Source organism: Tamandua tetradactyla, chromosome 2 (assembly GCF_023851605.1).
Source record: "Tamandua tetradactyla isolate mTamTet1 chromosome 2, mTamTet1.pri, whole genome shotgun sequence".
NCBI lineage: Eukaryota > Metazoa > Chordata > Mammalia > Pilosa > Myrmecophagidae > Tamandua > Tamandua tetradactyla.
This window is the reverse complement of record NC_135328.1, coordinates 196,836,519-196,852,123: the sequence shown is the minus strand read 5'-3', so window position 1 is coordinate 196,852,123 and position 15,605 is coordinate 196,836,519. Positions and strand designations below refer to the sequence as shown.

General features: G+C 42.3%; 1 protein-coding gene across 2 annotated transcripts in view; it reads left to right on the top strand.

Moving 5' to 3' along the window:
• The window catches only part of PTPRU (protein tyrosine phosphatase receptor type U), a 103,542-nt gene that overhangs the window by 25,495 nt on the left and 62,442 nt on the right, over window positions 1–15,605 (top strand). For both annotated transcript variants that reach the window (XM_077150541.1, XM_077150542.1), the window contains exons 8-9: window positions 11,848–12,156; window positions 15,365–15,474. In XM_077150541.1, the coding sequence (XP_077006656.1) occupies window positions 11,848–12,156; window positions 15,365–15,474 (419 nt within the window). The remainder of the gene's footprint in view (window positions 1–11,847; window positions 12,157–15,364; window positions 15,475–15,605) is intronic.

The following is a 15,605-nucleotide window of genomic DNA, read 5'->3' as shown; positions in this document are numbered from 1 at the left end:
AATGAAACGGCTTTAAAAAGGGAATTTATTACTTTATAAGTTTACAGTTCTAAGGCCATAAAAAATGTCCAAACTAAGGCACCTGGAGAAAGATACCTTGACTCATAAAAGGCCGATATCTGTCACATGGGAGGGCACGTGGCCAGCATCTTCTGGTCCTTGTGCCTGGTTCTGTTGCTTCCAGCTTCTTCTGCCAGTGGATTCCTCTCTAAGCATCTGTGGACCTTCTGTGTTCTCTGGGACACAACTCTGGATTCTGGCTTGCATCTCAAAGGAAGGCACCTGGTGATGTCTGCTGGGCTCTGCATCTCCAAACATCCCTTTTTGGGCATCTGCTCTTTATGTCAGCACTCCAAGCATCTCCAAATGTCTGCATTTCTGTCAGTTCTGAAGCAGCTGTTCTCCAAGCGTTGAAGCTTCCTCCAAAATGTTTCCCCTTTTAAAGGACTCCAGTAAATTAATCAAAACCCATCTCGAATGGGCAGAGTCATATCTCCATTTAATCAAAGGTCACACCCACAATTGGGCATGTCACATCTCCATGGAAACAATCTAATAAAAAGTTTCCACCCCACAATATTGAATCAGGATTAAAGGACATGGTTTTTCTGGGGGTACACAGCACTTTCAAACCAGCACAGCCTCTCTGAACTTCAGGCCCCTTGTTTTATAAAGTGGGGGTGCTGATAGTTATCCTTACCACATAGGGTTAGTATGAAGATTCCTTTACAAATATTTATTGAGTGCTATTCAAGTGCCAGGTACTATTTTGGTTGCTTGGATGTATGACTGTGAACAAGACAGACAGGCTACAACTGTGAAGCTCCACTCACATCTGATGGGAGGAGACAGATGATAAATAAGTAAACAAGTGAAATATTTAGTTTGTCAGAAGATGATAAACACTGTGAAGAAGAATAAAGCAGGGAAGGGATGGGCATGTGGGTGGGAGGGTTATTATTTTTAAAAGGCTCAAAAGAGTGTCTTACTGAGAAGGTGCTACTGAGCTGAGAACTGAAGGAGGTGAAGGACTGGATCATGTGGAAAGCTGGAGAAATTGCCATGGAAAGGAACTGTTCAGGCAGACTGAAAACAAGTGCAGAGGCTCTGGGGCTGGAGCATGTTTGGCCTGTGTGGAGACTAGCAAAGTCTGGTGATAGACAGGCCGATGGCAGGAAAGGTGGTAAAAGTCCTGCTGGGAATGTGGGACTCTTAAGCCATTTTATGCTGAGTGAGCCAGGGAGCCATTGGGAGGATTGGAGAGCAGGCGTCATCGCTTTTGTTTAAAGGGATCATTCTGGTCCCTTTGTGGACTGGACTCAGGCTGGTAAGGGCACTAGAGGGGAGACCATTGAGGAGGCTACTGCAATGGTCCAGCTGGGAGAGTGGTAGCTGGAGGCAGAGTGGCAGTGGTGGAGGTGGTGAAAAGAGTTTGCATGCTGGATTTATTTTGAAGGTAGAGCCACCTAGACTTGCTGATGGATTACATATGCTGTGAGAGAGCGGGAAATAGTGAGAAAGCCAAGGCTGACTCCAAGGGTTTTTTGCCTGAGTAGCAGGAAGGATGGAGGTGTCATTTGCTGCAATGGAGCAGACTGTGGAAGGAACAGGTTTGATGGGGTGTCTTAGGTCAGGAGTTCCGTACTAGAAACGTTGACTCTGAGATGCCTATGAGGTGTTCAAGTGGAGATATACACCAGGCAGATGGATATACGAGTGTGGAGTTCAGGGAAGAGATTCAGGCTGCAGATATGAATTTGAAAGTCACCACCATAGAGATGGTATAGATGATATTTAAAACCATGAGATTGGATTTATCTGGTGGTTCTCAACTGAGGGTGATTTTGCCCTGCCTCCAAGAAACTTTTGGCAATGTCTGGAGACATTTTTGACTTTCACAACTGGGGGATGGTGTTACTGGCATTGAAAGGGTGTAAGCCGGGGATGCTGCTAAACATACTACACTGCAAAGGACAGCTTCCCACAAGGAATGATCGGTTCTGGCTGAGGTTGAGAACGTCCGATTTAGTCCTTAGATTCTAAGGAGTAAGTGTAGTTGAAAAAGGGAGGAGGAGGTGTGAGGCCTGAACTCTGGGCCCCTGCAGCATTTGGGATTAAATGTAGGTGATTGCATGTATGTTACATTGAATGTATGTGATGTAGAGTGCCGAACACATAGTAAACATTCATAAATGACAACCATTATTAGTATGTTGTTTTTATGTTCTTAAAGCTACCTCTGGCCAGGCACTTAGAATAAAATAAATCAGACCTAGAGTGTCCATGGAGAATTCTCTGTTCCATTCCCTTTAATGAACAGATGGAGAAACTGAGACCCAGAGAGGAAGGGACTTGCCTCTGATCATACAGTGAGTGAAGGACCCAGATTTTGCAATGGTTGGTGCCTAATGATCTTTCCACTTCACTGAACTATGGTTATTCCCATTTTACAGATGAGCAAACTGAAATTCAGAGGTTCAGTCATGTGCTAAATCTACAGTGAGTCCACAGAGGAGCCAGAACCAAAATTTGAATCTCCTGCTTTCTAATCCAGTATTTTTGACAATAACAACAGCTGCATGTGTGAGCACCCACTATGTGTTGCTGCATACTTTACACAAACCAGGCAGGAGGAAACTGGAGCAGGGACCAGGCAGACATGACCCTGACAAGTGCCTCTGCGCCCGCTAATTTCATACTTCTGTTTGTTGACATCATACCCCCTGTGCTGGTTTGAAAGGAAGTATGCCCCCTAAGAAAAGCCGTGTTTTAATATAAATCCCATTTCATAAAGGTAGAATAATCTGTATTCAATACTGTATGTTTGAAACTGTGATCAGATCATCTCCCTGGATGATGTAATTTAGTCTAGAGTGGTTGTTAAACTGGATTAAGGGATGACATGTCTCCACCCATTTGGGTGGGTCTTGATTGGTTTATTGGTGTCCTATAAAAGAGGAAATATTTCAGAGAATGAGAGATTCAGAGAGAGAGAGAGCAGAGAACACTGCAGCACCACAAAGCAGAGAGTCCACGAGCCAGCAAACTTTGGAGATGAAGAAGGAAAATGCCTCCCGGGGGGCTTCATGAAACCGGAAGCCAGGAGAGTAAGATAGCAGATGACGCTGTATTCACCATGTGCCCTCCAGCCAAGAGAGAAGCCCTGACTGTGTCTGCCATGTGCCTTCTCACTTGAGAGAGAGACCCTGAACTTCACTGGCCTTCTTGAACCAAGGTATCTTTTCCTGGATGCCTTAAATTGGACATTTCTATAGACTTGCTTTAACTGGGACATTTTCTTGGCTTAGAACTGTAAACTAGCAACTCATTAAATTCTCCCTTTTAAAAGCCATTCCGTTTCTGGTAATAGTGCATTCCGGCAGCTAGCAAACTAGAACACCCCCTCCTTTGCTCAGGACTGTGGCTAGTGGTTGTTTTGCTGTTGGCCAGCTGTGTTGTCATCTGCTCCATTCCCACGAAGCTTCCCGTTCACAGTATTATTTATTGTGAACATAGTCGTATAACATCAGTAAAAGTTGTTTTGAAAAAAAATCACCCTAAATCTCATTATTCTAGCCCAACAGCTGCTTTAGTTTTTCTGCCTCCTTCAAATCTCTGCCCATATGCCTACAGTACACATTTTACACCTTTGTCACTTGATGTTGATAGCCTGCTGTTTTCTGCTTCATTTGCTTAGTGGTATTACATGTATTATGCTGTTTATAATTATTAGGTGAATTGGTTGTGTAGCAGCCATTGAGTGGCCTCACATTACTGGACTGTTTATCTGTTTCCAGATCCCTGTTTTATAAGTAATATGACATGACAGAACTCCATGCTTAGGATTTGTTTTTCTCCTGAGTTATTTCATTTTTATTTTTGGGTGTATGGTCTGGGAATCGAACCCCTGTTTCCCACATGCAAGGTGAACATTCTACCACTGAACCACCCGTGCACCCCTTCCTGAGTTATTTTTTAAGAATAGATAGGAATGGTTTGAAATGTGCTTTTGACACATACTGTTTTTTTAAAAATGGTTGTACTAATTTATACTGCTTCAGTACCTCATATTAGTGCATATGCATTTATTTATTAATTACTGCAGGCTGGCAGTTTGACACACATCATCATCTCATATAGCTCTCATGTTCACTCTCCAAGGTAGGAATTATTATCTGCATTTTTCAGCCAAGGCAAAGCAGGTTAGGTAACTTGCCTGAAGTGAGAGCAAGGGAGGGATGGAGATGGGACTGGAACTTTGGAACACCTGAGCCCAATCCGCAGCCTCTTCACAAGAAACAATTGAAAGCCTCAGTGTTATTGTGTACTTATCAGTGTTATTAGAATCAACACATTTTGGCCTGATTTAGCAGATGCAAAATGTTATCCTTCTTGTTTTAATGTGCATTAGACCTTTGACTCTGAGCGGTCTGTAGCCCTGTGGAATTTAAAGAGATGGGGCTTTGAGGTTCCCAATTTCTGTTTTGCCAGTGTGTGTTGGCAGCTGAAAAGAGTGTGTCTGGATGCCAGATGGTCTTTGGAAACACAGAGAGACTCATTAATTCACACCCCTCAATCAACATATCAGTCTGTAGTCAACAAACTGTTTGAACACCCTGGATATGCTGAGATTTATTTGTTCGGGGTAGGGAAAGAAGAGAAAGTGGACCTTTTTTTCAAAGTCCCCTCAGTCTAGCCAGGTAGATGGGAGGTGACACAGCTATTGGAGATCAGATTCCAGGTATGAGGTTGGGAGCTTTATCCTCCAAGACAGAGGTTGCTATCTGGTGCTCTACAAGGTGATTTTTAAAAACTTGAGTAGATTGCCAGCACTTAAAGATCTGGAAATTTCACATAAAAATCTGAATTTCTGGCTTTTCTTCACAAATAGGAGGATCTGGCAACTTTGAGCCAGCAGTCCTGCATGACAACAATTGCCTGGAGCTGAGAAGAAGCTACCCCTTTTAGATAGGACACCTAGTGTCCTGTTTGCCATAGTTCCCACTAGGTCTGTCTCACAATTTACATCACAGTTTTTATGCTCGTCTCTAACTGCTACAGGAAGGCAAAGGAAGCAGTGCATTTCAGCCGAGCCTATAGAGCTGGAAAGGAATGTGGGGCTGGCATTCCAGGGGTTGGAGATGGTGTCAGCAGAGCTTCAGGGAACCAAGACCCACACTCACTAGTGCAAAGAAAGAGGTGGTACTTTGGCTCCCAGAGACCCATGTCATTCCAGACAATCAGGGAATAAAGTGAGGATTTCTGCACAAGATGGCAAACTCCACCCTGTGCTAATTTGGAGCTGTTATGTACCCCATGAAAGTCCATGTTGTTTTAATCCATCCCTGTGGGGCCAGACCCATTGTGGGTAGGACCTTTTGGTTCAACTGAGATGCGACCCAGCCCATTCAGGGTGGATCTCAATGCCTTTTTACTGGAGTCCTTTATGAGGATAAAAGAAAGAAAATGCACAGAGACATTTGGGGAGAGCCATTGAAACCAGAACCCAGGAGAGAAGGACTAGCATACATTGCCATGTGCCTTCCTATGGGACAGAGGAACCCCGGATGCCAGCAGCCTTTCCTCAGAGAAGGTATCTTCCTCTTGATGCATTAATATGGACATTTTTCAAAGCCTCAGAATTGTAAATTTGTAAGCTAATAAATCTTTCTTGAAAGAGCCACCTTATTTTTGGTATATTGCATTCTGGCAGCTTTAGCAAGCTGAAACACAACCCCTCCACTCCAAACACATAGGAACAGTGCATTAAAATAAAACAACTGGCCAGGAATTAGAGAGGAAACCCAAGTGTATAGGTGGGCTTGCAGGTAGCAGCTCACAAGGAGCTGTGAGTAATGGGAGCCAGCTCTTTAGTGTCCACGTGGGATGGAACTTGGTGTGCTTTGCTTGTGGCGAGAAGGGAGTCAGACTCTTTGTAAGAACATAGGGGTAGTCCTTGCTCTTAGCAGTTGCTGAAGTAACTCTCTTTGGTTATTTCAGTGGACCCATGTTAGACTGGAGACATCCCCCATGCCTGTGGCCCAGGGAAGAAAGAGAAACTACTGAGTGGGAACAGGGTAGTGTTGTACTTGGGGGCCAGCGTCCAGAGCCATGCTACCCATTCTCTCCCAAGTCTTCAGGGTTAAGAGCAGGCTGGGCTGATATTTTCCTTTCCATCTTCTTTGCAAAGAGCATTCTGAGAAAATTAATCATATAAAAAATGATAGTAGGGTTGTGCTTATTCTCAAGAGGCCAAGCAGCAAAATTTTCTCACCTTTCATTAAGGCATGTCCTGAGATCCTCTAACTGGGGACACTTTGTAGGTGTGCACAGAATTTGAGAGTAGTGGAACTTTATTTCACAGGATCAGGATGCAGGAGAGAAAAGGATCATCAGAAGTAAACTTGGTTTCTTCCCTCATTTTACAGATGAGGAAATTGAGGCCCAGAGAGTGGTTTGCTTAGTATCACACAACCAGTGTGATGCAGAGACAGAGCTGGTGGCTGAACCTCTGCACTCCATTCTAGCTTTTCCTCAGGAGTCTCAGTTTCTTTATTTATAAAATGGGGTTTACCACCTGGCCCCTTCAGGTAGATAAGAGGCTGTAAAGCATAACAGCGTGCTCCTATGTGCTGGGGTAGCTGTCTTTTTCCTGAGGCATTGGTGTTTTCTTTTTAACACAACACCATGTCCAGTGTAGTTTAGAGGAGAGGGAGAAAACACTGCTGTTTCAGTTTGCTAAAGCTGCTGGAGTGCAGTATACCGGAAATGGGTTGGCTTTTACAATGGTGATTTATTAGCTTACAAACTAATAGTTCTAAAGCCATGAAAATGTCCCAATTAAGGAATCAACAGGGTAATACTTCTCTGAAGACAGGCTGCTGTTATCTGGGGTTCCTCTGTCAGCTAGCAAGGCTGACATGGCCAGCATCTGCTGGTCCTTTGCTCCTAGGTTTCATTGCCTTCAACTTCTGGTTCCAGTGGCCTCTTTTCTGAGCTTCTGTGTGTCCTCTCTTAGTTTCTCTGGGGCTTTTCTCTGTAAGATCTCTGGGTGTTTCTCTCTCAGCTCCTTGGCTTTTTCTGTCCTTTATCTTCTCATAAAGGGCTGCAGTAAAAGGATTAAGACCCACCTGGAATGGGGTGGGTCACATCTCAATTGAAATAACCTAACCAAAAAGTCCTATCCACAATAGGTCTGCACCCACAGGAATGGATAATAGCTTCAAATTAGCACACCTACCTAACACAGGCACTCAAGGACTCAGACTGAAGGAGGCTGCAGCATCTGGAGATGAGGTCTTGATGCTTATCATCAAGACCATGGCAGGGGATGAGAGGAGCAAGGGTTGCACACTGGCTTTTTTTTCTTATATTAATAAACTTATTTTTAATTGTGATAAATTATATATAACATAAAAATAATTTTAACCATTTTCAGTGGACAATTCTTAGACATCAAGCACACTGGCAATACTGTATAATTTTCACCACTATCTATTTCCAGACTGTTTTCATCATTCCAAACCAAAACTCATACTCATTTAGCTATAACTCCCCACTGCCCCTCCCCAACCCCATCCCTCGTAACCGCTCTTCTGCTTTCAGTCTCAGTGGATTTGCTTATTTTATTCAAAGTATTTCATACATAAGATTTTCAGATATACAATTTTGTGATTTTGTTTCCGGTTTATTTCACTCAATCTAATGTCTTCAGGGTTCATCCATGTTGTAACATGTACCAGCATTTCATTTTGTTTTACATACAGCTGAATAATATTCCATTGCATAGATATAACACATTTTGATTGTCCATTATCTGTTGAGGGACACTTGGGTTGCTTCCACCTTTTGGGCTGTTGTGAATAATGCTGCTATGAACATTGGTATACAAATAACTGCCTCAGTCCCTGTTTTCAATTATTTTGGTACATTCTTAGGAGTGGAATTGCCAGGTCATATGCTAATTCTATGGTTAACTTTCTGAGGAACCACAAAACTGATGTACTATTTCACATTCCCACCAGCAATGTCCTAAGGTTCCTGTTTCTCTGCATCCTTGCCTCCATTTATTTTCAATTTTTTAAAATAATAGCCGTCCTACTGCATGTGAAGTGGCATCTCGTTTTAGCTTTTATTTGCATTTTTCTGATGGCTAATGATGTTGAGTGCGTTTTCGTATGCTTATTGGCCATTTAAGTAGCTTCACTGGAGAATGTTTATTCAAATCCTTGGCCACTTTTTTGTGGGTTGTCTTTTTGTGATTGAGTTGTATGAGTTCATATATATTCTGGATATTAAACCTTTGTCAGGTATGTGGTTTCCAAATATTTTCTCCCGTCCTGTAGGTTGCCTTTTCACTTTCTTTTTTTTTTTTTTTGAGAGGGAGGAAGGGAAGGAAAGACAGAGAGAAGGAAGGAAGGGAGGAAGAAAGGGAAACATCTTTAAACATTTTCTTGTTTTATTATATTTTGTTTGTTTGTTTGTTTTTTACATGGGCTGGGGCCGGGAATCGAACCGGGGTCCTCCGGCATGGCAGGCAAGCACTCTTGCCCGCTGAGCCACCGCGGCCCGCCCCCCTTTTCACTTTCTTGATAATATTCTTTGATGCACAAAAGTTTTAAATTCTGATGAAGTCCATTTTATCTGTTTTTTTCCTTTTGTTGCTTGTGTTTATAGTGTAGAATCTAAAACTCCATTACCTTCTACATGGTCCTGAAGATATTTCCCTATGTTTTCTTGTAAGCATTTTATAGTATTAGCTCTTATAGTTAAGTCACTGATCCATTTTGAATTAATTTTTGTATATGGTAAGAGATAGGGGTCCATGGTAATTCTTTTGCAGTTGGATTTACTGTTGTCTCAGCATCATTTGTTGAAGTATCTTCCACCATTGAGTGAACTTGGTACCGTTATTGAAAATCAGCTGGCTACAGATGTGTGGATTTATCCCTGGAATCTTTATTCCATTGTCTATATGTCTATCCTTATGCCAGTACCACACTGTTCTAATTACTGTAACTTTGTAGTAAGTTTTGAAATCAGGATGTGTGAGTCTTCCAATTTTGTTCATCTTTTTTAAAGACTGTTTCAGCTATCCATGACTTCTTGCAATGCCATATGAGTTTGTGGATAATCTTCTCCATCTCTGCAAGGAAGGCTGCTGGAATTTTGATAGGGATTCCAGGGAGTTTGTTGAATGCTTTAGGAAGGAGTATTGACATTTTAACAATATTAAGTCTTCCAAACCAAGACCACAAGACGTCTTTCCATTTAATTAGGTATTTTAAAATTTCTTTCGGTAGTGTTTTGTAGTTTTCAGTGTACAAGTCCTTCACCTCTTTAGTTAAATTTATTCCTAGGTCTTATTCTTTTGGATGTTGTAAATGGAATTGTTGTCATCATATATTTTGGGGCTCTCTTGTGAGGTACATATATGTTGATAATCATTGCATCTTCTTTCTGGATTGAACTTTTTTTTTTTTATCAATGTATGATATCTTTCTGTGTATCTTGTAATCTTTCTTAAAGTCTATTTTGTCTGATAATAGTCACTCCAGCTCTGTTTTGATTACTGGTTGCATGAAATACCCTTTTCACTCTTTTATTTTCAGCCTGTTTGAATCTAAAGTGAGTCTCTTGTAGATGGCATATAGAGTATCCTTTTTCATCATTCTGTCAATCTCTGCCTTTTAGTAGGGGAGTTTAATCCATTGACATTTAAGATAAAACTGAAAAGGAAGCAATTACTTCTGCCTCTTAGCTATTTGCTTTCTATATAGCTTGTATATTTTTTGTTCTTTAGTTACTCTATTACTGCCTTTTTTTAGTACTTAGCTGATTTTTTGCAGCTTTAATGCCTGTCCTAACATCCTCATCCCACCCTGACTTACCCTTAAACGCTTGTCCTCCCATGGCACCCTGTCTCCTGGTAAAGACTGGCCGTCTATAGACTCTAGCCTTTGCCCACTCCTTCTGCCTGCCCCATGGTATGCCTGTCCCCTTCATCCGTCATCTCAACTAGGGTAGTACAAGCAGAACTGGCAGAGGCACTCCGCCCAGGCCCTGCCCTCTGCTGTCTCCCTCCTTTCCCCACAGTCCACTCCACCTGTCCCTCTCTGGCTGCTTCCTCTTGGTGATAATTATTCTATGCCAAAACAGATGGGAAAGGAAACACAATAAAATGAAAATCAATTAAAAAAATTCTGAGTATTATGTTGCTATAACTCTGGAAATTTAACTCTCCTACTCCTCTGGGATGGCTAGGTTTTAAACATTGATCTTGTTGAGAGCTGGAGCTGTCAAATTCCAAACCATTTTTACTTTAGCTAAAATAGGGAATGGAAAGATGAAAGAGGAAAATGGGAAGAGGAGAGAGAGAGAGAGAGAGAAAAAGAGAGAGAGAGGTGGGGGTTGGTGGAGAGAAGGTACTGCTTTTTAAAGATCCCTCTGCTGCTTTTGCCTGAAGGGGATGGAACAGTGACTGTCCTTAGAGCCAGGCCCCCAGAGAGCTGAAGTTGATCAAAAGCAGTGATCAGTGATAAGACCACATGCCTGTGGATTTTGGTGGGCCAGGTCCTTATATCCCACCCTGGCCCCAGCAAGTTGCATGTGGAGCCTGGGCTGCAGTTCCCACTGCTGCCTACCATACAGCTGGGGAATGGGGGATGGTAGGGCTGCACAGAGGGTGGTATTTAGAGACATTTACCAACCTCTTTCTCCAGCTCTTTCCTTGATGCCACACAGAGTTCCATTAGACTTCAGAGTTTTGAAATAGATGAGTCACACAGTTCCTGCCAGTTCAATATTTGGTTTGGTGGAGGAACTGATTCTTGGAGCTTCCTTCTGTGCCATCTTCCCACAACCCTCCTTTGTGTGCTCTCTTTAGGCAGTTGAATTCCTCATAGAGAGGCAAGGTAGTGGCAATTAGGAGCACAGTTCTGGAGCTGGCCTATTCAGGCTTGATCCAGCCTCAACGTTTACTGTCTTTGGGACTGTGGGCAAGTTATTTAACCTCTCTGTCTCCATTTCCATATCTGTAAGACAGGACTAATAATAACAGCTGCCTTATTGGATTTCAAGAGGATTAAATTAGATAAAGTATTTAAAGCTTTAGGACAATGCCTGACACATAGGAAGCTTTCAGTAAATGTTAGCTGCCATTATTATTATCATTACAAAACAGATTGTGTTTCCTTTTTTTGCTTTGGTGACCAGGGGTCTCACCACTTAATTTGAACCTTACCTTTAGAAGCTACAAAGAATCTAATGGCATGCGTTTCTGTTTCCCTAACATTCTCTGGGTTTATTTAACTGTTTGGCTTTCATTTCCACCATCAATCTGCTTTGTATTTATTATTATATCGTATTTTACTGTAAGCTGTTTCAGACCGATTTTGGAGTTAATAAATTAAGAAAAGTTCAGCAACAGTTGGATTCAGACTGGCCCGATGAAGGTCAAGATGACCTTGCATTAGGAGGCCAACTGTGTTATTAAATAAAAATTGTAGCTACCACTTTGGGGGGCTCATCATGTATTAGCCATTGCTGGACATGCTTTCTGCACATTGCTTTTATCCTCACAACCATTCTATGTGGTAGAGCCTATTATTATCCCATTTTGCAGTTGAGCACAGCAAGGCTCAGAGAGGTGAAGCAACTCGGCCACTGGTGGCCAGCCAGCCAGTGGCAGAGCCTGGATTCAAACATGGTCTTGCCTGACAGCCTGCTCAGTGTACTAGGGGTCACTTGTGCTCTTGGGGACAAAGGAAGGACGTCTGTCAGCTGACTGGTGTCTTCTCTCCTGTTTCTCCTTCTCCTCCCTTTTTGTCTCTTTCCTCCCTTTCTCAGAGCCCATGAGGGCCCCCAAGGGCCTGGCCTTTGCTGAGATCCAGGCCCGCCAGCTGACCTTGCAGTGGGAACCGCTGGGCTACAACGTGACGCGCTGCCACACCTACAGCGTGACCTTGTGCTACCACTACACCCTGGGCAGCAGCCACAACCACACCTTCCGGGAGTGCGTGAAGATGGAGCGGGGCGTCAGCCGCTACACCATCAAGAACCTGCTGCCCTACCGGAACGTCCACGTGCGGCTGGTTCTCACCAACCCCGAGGGGTGCAAGGAGGGCAGGGAGGTCACCTTCCAGACCGACCAAGACGGTAAGAGCCCTGGCCTGCTGCCCAGGGCCCTCCCGCTGACACCGCCCACCTGGGACTGAAATTTATATAGGATTTTTTTTGCTTCGGAGTAAACCAACTGTATAACAACATAGTAATGATAACTGGTATTTATTCTTTGGAAGACTTTGGGTAAGATTGGTGTATTTCTTGTTCAAATGTTTGGAAGAATTCGGCACTGAAGTCATTTTGGCCTGGACTTTTTGTTTTGACAAGGTTTTTAGAGAACAGTCTCAATTTTTAAAAGAGAAAGAGGAATATTTAGATTTTCAATTTGTGTCCATTTTGTGTTTTCCAAGGAATTTGTTATTTCATCAAAATGGTCAGATTTCTTGGCATAAAGTTGTTTATAATATTATCCTATTATATTTCTTTAATGTTTGGAGGCTCCATAGTGATACCCCCTTTTTTATTCTTGATATTGGTAATTTGTGTTTTCTTTCTTTTTTCTTAATCACTCTTGCTGTGGGTTTGTGAATGTTATTAATCTTTCCAAAGAACCGTTTCCTGGGGCTTTGTTTATTTTATTTATTGCATGTTTCTTTTCTGTTCTTTATTCTTTTTAGTCGTTTGCATTCTTTGGGTTTTATTTGCTGTTCTTCCAGCTTTTTGAATTGGAAGCTAGATCCTTGATTCACTTCTAATATATACATTTAAGGGTATAAATTTCCCTCTAAGCCTTGCTTTAGCTGCATCTCATAAGTTTTGGTATATCCTATCTTCATTATCATTCAGTTCAAAATATTTTATAGTTTCTATTATGATTTCTTCTTTGACCCAAGAGTTATGGAAAATTATGTTGCTTAATTTCTAAGCAATTGGGACTTTTCTGATTATCTTTTTGCTTTGATCTCTAGCTTCGTTCCACTGTTGTGGTATTTAATCTTTCTTTATGGCCCGGCATATGGTTAACTTAGTAAATGCTCTGTGTGCACTTGCAGCAAATGTGCATTCTGTCATTCTTGAGTGTAATGTTCTACATATGTCAAGCTAATACTCATTAAGCACTTACTATGTGGCAGGCACTATTCTGAGTGCTTTTCAGGTGTGAATGCATGTAGTCATCATGACAATAGGTTTACTATTGTTGCTCTATCAAGATGAGATAATGGAGAAAAAGAGTAACTTGCCCAAGATTACATAGCTAGTAAATAGGCAGCTGAGCTGTGATTGCAGTGTGGCCACCTGACTTCAGAGTTATCATTCTAAACAGTTGTACTCAAAGCCAGCACAGGTTCATGTTGGGCAGGGTCTTTGCTTATTTGAGGCAGATTTCTGATTCTCCACTTTGTGGAAGTTCAAAGCCTTCTGCCAGATTTCCCCAAATTCCTGGGTACCCGTGAGCTCCTTGGTCTATAGCTTTTTTTTTTTGCTGACCCACATGTGTAGTTTTCTGTTTGCGCAGCACCAGTCCAGGCACTGGCCTTCTTTGATTTCCACAAAATCCCACTCACCCAAGGCAGTGTGCTGAGCTTGCTGGGGGTGGGAGTGAGGACTGTGGAGGGGTTTATCCTGAAGCATTGAAAACAACCTCAAGGTGAATATGAGACCACACCATTTTTAAAGTCTGTGGACCTCTGCATCTCTCTACCCCTCCTCATGCCAGGCCCCCCTCCACTTCCTGGCCTTGTACGTTGTTGTGGTGGCCTCATCCCACTCTTTGTCAGGCTTTACTTGGGCTGCGTGAGCTTTTTCTTTCCCTTTCCATGTCCCACCCCCTGCTATGACTACTTGTTATTTAATATTTTATATTCAAATTGAAGTACTGGTTTAGTACGTATGGAAAGTGCACTTATTTTAAGTGGACAGCTCAATAAATTCTTACAAAATGATAATCCACCCAAATCAAGAAATAAGGTCACCAGTACCCTAAAAGCTCCCCTTTGCACCCTATCTCAACCACTCCCTCCCAAGGGGGTAACCATTATCCTGACTTAAAACACTATAGATTAACTTTTGCTTGCTTTTGAACTTTATATAAATGGAACCATACAGTATGTATTCTGTTGGGTTTGGCGTCTTTCTCTCAACTTTATGTTTGAGAGATTCAGCCTTGTGTACAGTTCTAGGGCAGTTATCCTCAGTGCTGTGTAGTGTTCTGTTATGTGAATATACCGCTATTTATTTATCCTTTTGACTTGTGTTGAGCATTTGGGTTGTTTCCAGTTATTAGCTATTTTGAAAGATGCTGCAATAAAAATCCTTGCAGATTTTCTTGGTGTAGATATCCTCACTACTGATGAGTCTGGGCCTAGGAGTAGTACTGCTGGGCTATAGGGTCGGTGTCATCTTTAGTAGATACAGCCAAACAGTTTTCCAAAGTGGTTGAATCAGTTTACACCCCCACTAGGAGTGTGTGAAAATTCCAGTTGCTGAGCATCTTCATTAGTACTTGGAGTAGACTCTTTTTCATTTTACCATTTTGGTGGGTGAATAGTGGTGCTGCCTTAACTGTTCATTTTAACACAGAGCAGCTTCGTTTTCATTGATTATTGTCTTGGTTTCAGCTTTCCCCCACCCTAGGATTTCAGACTCCCTACAATGGTTTATAAAGGTGTCTTCCCAAAGACGCTCATCTTCCTAGAAGAAATTCCCGTGCCCTCTGTTAAGATGAAACATCAGAACAAAAACAGCAACGACATTAAAACCCACACCTGAAAGGGTTTGTGCCAGAGCTGTTAACAGTATTTATTTCTGGGTGGAAGAATTATAGATGACATTTACTTTCTTTATGCTCATTGAGATTTTCCACATTGAATATATTGTTTATGCAATGAAAATTTTTTGAACAAGGAAACATCTCTACTCATAAGCCTATCACCCTAATGCAATTGTTATTTTCATTTCTCTAACAATTGTCTGTATTTTCTGAAAAACCACCCAAGTAGAGTAAAATAAGAACATTCCAACAGTCTTCTCTGCTGAAGGCAACTTGCCCAGTAATGAAAATGTCATCAACCTTTTTTTGAGTAGTCAGTAATAGATTGAACCATGTGAAATGGCTGTTTGCCCTCATTTACTCCTGGTTGGGGAGGGCTTATTATCATCCCCATTTCACAGATGAGGAGACCGAGACTCAGAGAGGTTGACTGAGTAGTTCAAGCATAATATCTAAGAAATGGCAAGGCTGGAATTTGAACTGAGGCATTTGGCTCCAAAGTCTGCTTTCTTCTGCCCTATTCCCTTGCAGTGCCTGGCGGGATTGCAGCTGAGTCTCTGACCTTCACTCCACTCGAAGACATGATTTTCCTCAAGTGGGAGGAGCCTCAGGAACCCAATGGCCTCATCACTCAGTATGAGGTGGGTTTGGGCCCCTATTCCAATGGGGATCCCCTAGTGGAAGATGGGAGGAAGACTCCCCTTCCCTCTGCTGCACACAGCTTGGAGAGAGACGTGTGGGGGGGTGAACAGAAGTGATTGTGAAAGTTTTT